At 51.7% G+C, this 6,540-nt stretch overlaps 1 protein-coding gene across 1 annotated transcript; it reads left to right on the forward strand.

Annotated features, from left to right (window-relative positions):
* Positions 1 to 218: 218 nt before the first annotated feature.
* On the forward strand, positions 219 to 4,527 carry LOC149370905 (uncharacterized). Its single transcript, XM_089578815.1, has 5 exons — positions 219 to 474; positions 1,234 to 1,413; positions 2,236 to 2,389; positions 4,141 to 4,351; positions 4,435 to 4,527. The coding sequence occupies exons 1-5, from the start codon at positions 219 to 221 to the stop codon at positions 4,525 to 4,527; spliced, it is 894 nt and encodes a 297-aa protein (XP_089434941.1).
* The last annotated feature ends 2,013 nt before the right edge of the window (positions 4,528 to 6,540 follow it).

Raw genomic sequence — 6,540 nt, forward strand, 5'->3', positions numbered from 1 at the left:
CGGCTATTCGGCGACCCTCACCCCGGTGAACGGTTGTGCTGTCCTGCTCCCTGCTAGGTTTGTCGGTGACAATATAATGAAACTGAAACTCGTCCCTACACCTGTTACAGTGCCACAAGAGCTCGAGTGCAATTACTGCCGTTCCTTGCCCTTTCGACATCCAAAAATCGGCTCTTGCTCACGAAAGCCCGCAGAAAAGAAGATCCCCAGCTGCCCGTATGCTGCGCAAGCTGTCCCTCCACGGCGCCATGTCCAAGGCGCGTGGCAGCGCCGAGGCACCGCGAGGTCGGGCCAAGCTCGAGGTGAGGGATTCGCTCCACCACGGGAGAGGGAACGAGGCGGCGACCGACTCCAACCAGCTGACGCAGCCGGTGGCTCCGCCAGACTACGACGACCCGAGCACCGAGCGCGGCAGCGAAGACTACAGCCAGATCGCCTCCCTGCTGCAGACGCTCTCGTCCCTCAGCAACACCGGTGAGTGGCGCTCGTGCCGCGTGACGTCCTGAGGTGGCCAGCAAGCTCGACACTGAGACGCCATATCGAGTCGCCCGTCATTCCCGAACAGCAAATCTGCCTAGACATCCGGCTTTCCCACCGTAATCTCTCTGGGTGCTTCTATGTACCAGGAGTTTCAAAAATTTCCATGCTGCTTTTGCTTGGGTGAAACAGTCGCTAAGCCTTCTGAAGGAACGGGTTATCAGTGGTTACATATGAGTAGCCTCTAGTATAAACAGCAATAAGAGCAAACTTGGACGGAAGCCGCTTTGCGGAAGGAAACAGACGAACGCAGCGCTGTGTTCGTCTGTTTCCTTGTCTCTTGTGCTTGTCTGTGTTCGCGCTGTTCGATACAGGGTGCTTGACCAACTAGCCCGCCAAAAAGTTCTCTCAAGAGTAGAGTTTACTCCCTTTTTACACCTTTCTGTTCACAGTGTACTTAACCCCCCCCCCCCCCCCCCTTAAAGACTAAAGTAAAAAGGGCGTCTTCAGGACCACGGCCGGATTGGCGGCAGCGGCGCGCGCGTCGCTTCTCTCCACGGTACGAAAGAAGTCAACACAGACACCAGTGTCCGTGTCCATTTCATTCACCGTGTGCTCTGTCTCGTGCGCTCTGTTTCAAGAAGTCATGAACCAACGCGCTCCAACGCTGTATTTCAACGCACAGTAGCTATTTCTAGGCTTCCTCCATGAAGACACAAAATCTGTCTATACTTCGGCTTCGCATTCTTCATTCAGGAAAGATGCGGCCGACCGTCGGCCAGCGAAAGACGCAGGCGTCGATGGTGCTTCCCGGCATCCCCGAGAAGATCTCGCTGGAGGACTGGTCCGTCAAGGCGTGCTGCATCGAAGACATCGTGTACCCGAGCGTCCGGAACTGCTCGTACCTCACCAACTCCGCTTACACGGCTTTCTCAGGTGCGGCTGGCTACACAGCGCGCTAGCTTTTGCGATCACCGACGCAGAGCCCAATTTCTATTACCTTCTTTGCGACACGGAAGCGTATTTGATGTTCCAATACATGCAAGCCCGGAGAGAATTATCCTCTAATCTCACCCTCCAATTTTTTTTTAACAAGAAGAAAATTGGGAAGGTGGGCTAATCTGCTTTCTAAGCGTGTACTAACTATGTCCGAAGAGACCATTTTAAGCTCAGAAACTTTGCCCTTCATGCAGACATTCTGAGATATTTTCTAGGCATGTGCGATGTTAAAGGTTGATAATGCCGTACATGAGTGCAATATAACCCTTTTGTGAGTATATCATTGCGCATTCTGAAGAGAAAGGAGTGAAAAGGAAGCTGCCTTTTAGCTCACTCCCTTTTATTAAAGGCAGTGCACAGTCCCATATAGGTGTATTCGTTTTCAGAGTGTATAAGGAAAGAAGCTAATGCGTTCATACAGTGGAGCGAGCTCCGTTTACTTCTGAGTGCGCCGGTACGGAGATCTGAAATAAATGCCCATTCGTTTCTGTCGTCCAGTGAAGAACTATGCCTACAGGATTGTTCAGTTATTGTGCAACACTCCAAGAATCTATTTCGAAAACTTCAGGCAGCACCGGCGTAAGCCTAAGCAGCAAGCTTAGATAACCACTGTCGACATGGTCACCGCAATCTGGCGTTGTGATATACTTGAAAAGGACCCTACAAGCGATTGCGGGAGTCTAGTGCGTATTCAGGACCACGGATTAGCGGTGCGTGACGATGGCAGCGTCAGTGACCGCCCCCTGTCGGCCGTCCCAGACCAGGCCTCGTGGGCGGGCGACAGCAGGAGCAGCCTGTTCGAATCGTCGTTCACGGACTCCAGCTCGACGCTGTCGCTGTCCGCCGAGCCGGAGAGGGTCGCGCGTGACAGGAAGTCGCGGCACGACCAACGCCACGAGGCCAGGGCTGCCGGGTGAGTGCGCACTTAGGGTTACCCCGAGGCACATGCACAGAGGGCGCACGCAGGGCGCGAAGCCATTGAAAACGGGCTCGTCAGCAGTAGCCGTATATGGGAACTATATTACCCACGAACTGCGTTGTCGGCGTGGTTTGTCTTGAGCGGAAACTACCCCGCCCACATTCTGATTTAATTCAGGTCATAGCGAGATAATATAGCGCAGAGTAGGACAGGACCCAAGAAGACAGGAACAACACTAGCGCTAACTTCCAACAAATTTTATTTCCTGTGTTGTTCCTGTCTGCTTGTGTCCTGTCCTACTCTGCGCTATATTATCTCGCTATGATCATGCACAAACAAGCTCAAAAAGCTACGCTCTTGAACTATAATTCAGGTCGCTGTTTTTAAGTCCGAAAAATTGATATTATTATTAATAAGGGAGTTATCACTCATTAACATCCACCCATGCGGAGCTATGCGGCTACAAAGGAGAACTATACAGCTTCCACAGAACCTTAGTAGTTAAAGAAGGGTTCAAACCCGGCGCCACCGTTTCCCGGGGCAGTCGCTCTGCCAACTGAGCCAACCAGGACAGCTACCATATAGTAAGGCGAAAGCGAATTATCAATAACTCGAAGTGTTGTTGTTACGAGTGAAGTAAGAATGAAAAGAAACTTGCAAGGGCCTGCCCAGTGGCTCGAGCTGAGCCACGATCGCCACCACTCCGTGTGGACAGAGAAGTGTTGGAAGAGATGTAAGGGCAAAGATTGTAAGAAGAGGCGCGCATCGCAACAACTGCGACCGCCGAAGCGACGACGCCGGCTTTAGCAACTGATACCCCAGTGATAAGGGACCCCCACCGCAATAACAAGAGCCCATATATATGCCAGCTCTGAAGGGCCAGGCCAAGCCCCCCCTCCCCCAACTCGAAGTGGGAACGGCACTGTTCCAATATTTTAGGGAAATCCCTCAAGGTGGAGTAGGTTGAGTGAACTGCGGATGCTCTCCAGCGAGTAATCTGGAATAGTCGCTTCCTGGCCCTGGATGGCGTGAAGTGTGCTGCAGTTCGTTCATATTTCCCTCTTCTATTCTTACTTTTATTTTGGACCATTTGTTATTATTCAAGTGCAGAATTTCTTCTTCTGTGAAGAGAGGAAATATTTGATTGAACAAATTCGTGAAAATGCGAAGAAAGAGGCGGGAAACGAGAGGAGCAGAAAGGTAGTTCTGATATAAGGTTGTATTCCACTAAGCTAAGGATTATACTTTTGTTTAGTTGCAAACACTAAGTATTATTGCAAGTAATTTTTACCTTGTGGCTATGTGGCTGCGTGGACTTTACTGGCGCATAAGCATCTTAGTTATCATGCGCCAAGCTCAAGGTATGGAAAAATTAATTGTTACCTTGTGTCAGCATCACGCCACTCACAGGTGTCCTTATGCTACCGGCGACATGTTCTTTTCGCAACGAGTCACTGAAACACACTTCAAAATTGTGGAGGAAGGCACAGGTTGTTCTAGGCTCTAAGTACTCGCTTGCACACTCACGTAGGACAAGCACGCAACAAGCAGATCACTCCTAGTGCAAACAGAGCCCCTATACCCTCCCGTTCTGTGTCGCCGGTGGTTCGTGCTCCGCACCTGATGCGTCTGAGCCCCGTCTTTCGCAATCAGAGGGAGCTCCCTCCATCGACTGTCCTTGAGCAAAGGTTTGAAAAGAAATCCCCCGAATTAACAGGATCGTCTCCGGTCGCGCTCTTCCGCAGGCTCCAGTGCCGGCGCAACGAAAATCCCGACATCCTGGTGCTCCTGGGCGGAACGAGGTTTCCCTGCCACCGAGCGCTGCTCTCCGTTCACTCGCAGTACTTCCAGCAGATCCTCGCTGCTAATCCCCAGACCCAGAAGGAAAGTTGCGCACCCTGCCGACAAAGCCTCTTTGTGCCTGCTCCCTCGCGGAAATTCTGTGCAGCTCTGAGAGTCTTGCGGAGTGGTAGATCGTATCAGGCAAACAACGACGCTGGAACAGCAATTCAGCCCGACACAATGTTTCTTTGTTTCAGTCTAACGGGGCCTGTGACACATCAAAAGCACTTGTCACTGTTGCTGTGTATATTTCAGCTGCAATATTCTATTTAAGCACCCTGGACATCTGAACCAGCATGCGAGGACACCTTCTGTAGAGTACGATGACAGGAGCGCCGCCTTTTACAATCCTCGCTGCATAGAACTGGGGCAGGAACACGGTCGCCTCTGCTGCAACAGGCTTCCCACTAAAGGCAAGAAAGTTGTCGAACCGGCGTGAATTGTTTCCCTGTTGCAGGCGCTCGCTGCCTGAGCCGAAGACAAAGCCCCGTGCCTGTTTCAGTGCGCGCCTTGAGTGTAAGTTTAAGAACTCCGAGAAAAAGTTTCCCCTTTCTTCCCTTGTGTCTGCCGAAACCCAATCCCTCGGCGGCGCATCGCTGTCTTGAGCCTTTTCCCACGGCGGACCCTAAGAAAGAGCGCTCCCGAAAGATCCACCGACAACGCTCAGGGGAAACAACGTATGGGAAGAGCCTAGGCAACAGCAGCCTCTTTGAGGACCGACAGATAGCGGGAAAAGGGAAGCGCGTCGGGGGAGTGGCAGGGAGCGGGCACGTCGGACGGAGGACACAACATCCCCGGCGATGCAGCCACAGGAGCCAACCTTATTAGCGGACCCGCGACAGTGTCATTCCTAAAAGCCACCGCCACTGCCGGCCTGTATACGAACATATCCTGTTGTCGACGCGTAAAATACTTTCGCGGGAGCCAAATATTCTCCTCCTCTTCATCTTCCGCCTCCTCTCCTTCATCAAGAGCGCGAAAGAGAGAGAGTGGAGAAGCCAACGTTAAGGGGGGGCTCCAACCGCGATACCATCAACGAGCTTTCCCCTCTTCCTAACCCGGCGGCCGCTATCAAATTACCGATTTCCGGTCGATAGAGGAACAGCAAATGACGAAGAGGGGACCACAGTCGCCGCCTCAGGCTCTACGTCAACGAGGAGAGTAGGGGAGGAGGGACTGTGTGGCTCGAACAATGCGTAACCGAATCCTCTCCTTAGCCATCTCCTCAATAATGGGGTAAAGGCGAGGAGAGAGTCGCTCCGCTTCTGAGACGCTCCTTTTCTCCCCACTGTCCTCTTAGGGATAACAGAGGGGAACAAAGGCGGAAAGGGAAGAGAGCGAGGTATAAGCGGACGGCGCCCTGCCCCACCTTCCTTACTGCAATCCTTAATCTGCATTCGCCTTTCGCGTGCCAGCTTTGCGCGCATGAATACGCTTTTTCACTCGGGGAAACAAGAATTACGAGTTAAAAGATAACAGGTATAATAGGAAAGGGTATTCCTGGATCAGCAAGAGGTAACGATCGAAGTACTAAAACCACTCTGGGGAGAACCTTAAGGAGATCTCTGCTGAAGGGAAATTCTGCATGTTCAATGATGTGAGGTGGCTCTATTTCCGTGCACAGAGAAATTACAAAACGAGAGAGATTCAAGAGAGCTTGAAAATAAGTCGAGAAGTCGGGCCGAAAGTTGACACGCTTTGCTTGCGCCCGCACCCGCACTCCGCCCTTACCACACGTCGGGGATTTGAGGTTCCAGTTGTGACTTCACATAACAAAGTGGTCACTTGAATGGACAGAAATGCTTGCTCGTAGTATTGTGCACGTTCTTTCGTTTCATTGTTGCGGAAGCTACTAGGCATATCTAGGCGCAAGAAAGAGCAGTAAAATCAGGTTCGCCATAATTGACTCTGCTCTGGCAGCAAATAACTGCTTTCTAGCAGCGAAGCAGCGCTGAAGAGTTGCTGCGCTTCGTTGCTGCGAGCCGCCGCGGTGGCTCAGCGGTTATGGTGCTCGGCTGCTGACCCGAAAGCGTTCGATCCCGGCCGCGGCGGTTGAATTTCTTTGGAGGAGAAATTCTAGAGGCCCGTGTACTGTGCGATGTCAGCGCACGTTAAAGAACCCCAGGTGGTCGAAATTTCCGGAGCCCTCCACTACGGCGTCTCTCATAGCCTTAGTTGCTTTGGGACGTTAAACCCCATAAACCTAAACCTCGTTTTGTTTGTTTGTTTGTTTGTTTGTTTGTTTGTTTGTTTGTTTGTTTGTTTGTTTGTTTGTTTGTTTGTTTGTTTGTTTGTTTGTTTGT

This window comes from Amblyomma mixtum, chromosome 1 (assembly GCF_055824585.1).
Source record: "Amblyomma mixtum isolate Tamu chromosome 1, ASM5582458v1, whole genome shotgun sequence".
In the NCBI taxonomy this organism is placed as follows: Eukaryota; Metazoa; Arthropoda; class Arachnida; order Ixodida; family Ixodidae; genus Amblyomma; species Amblyomma mixtum.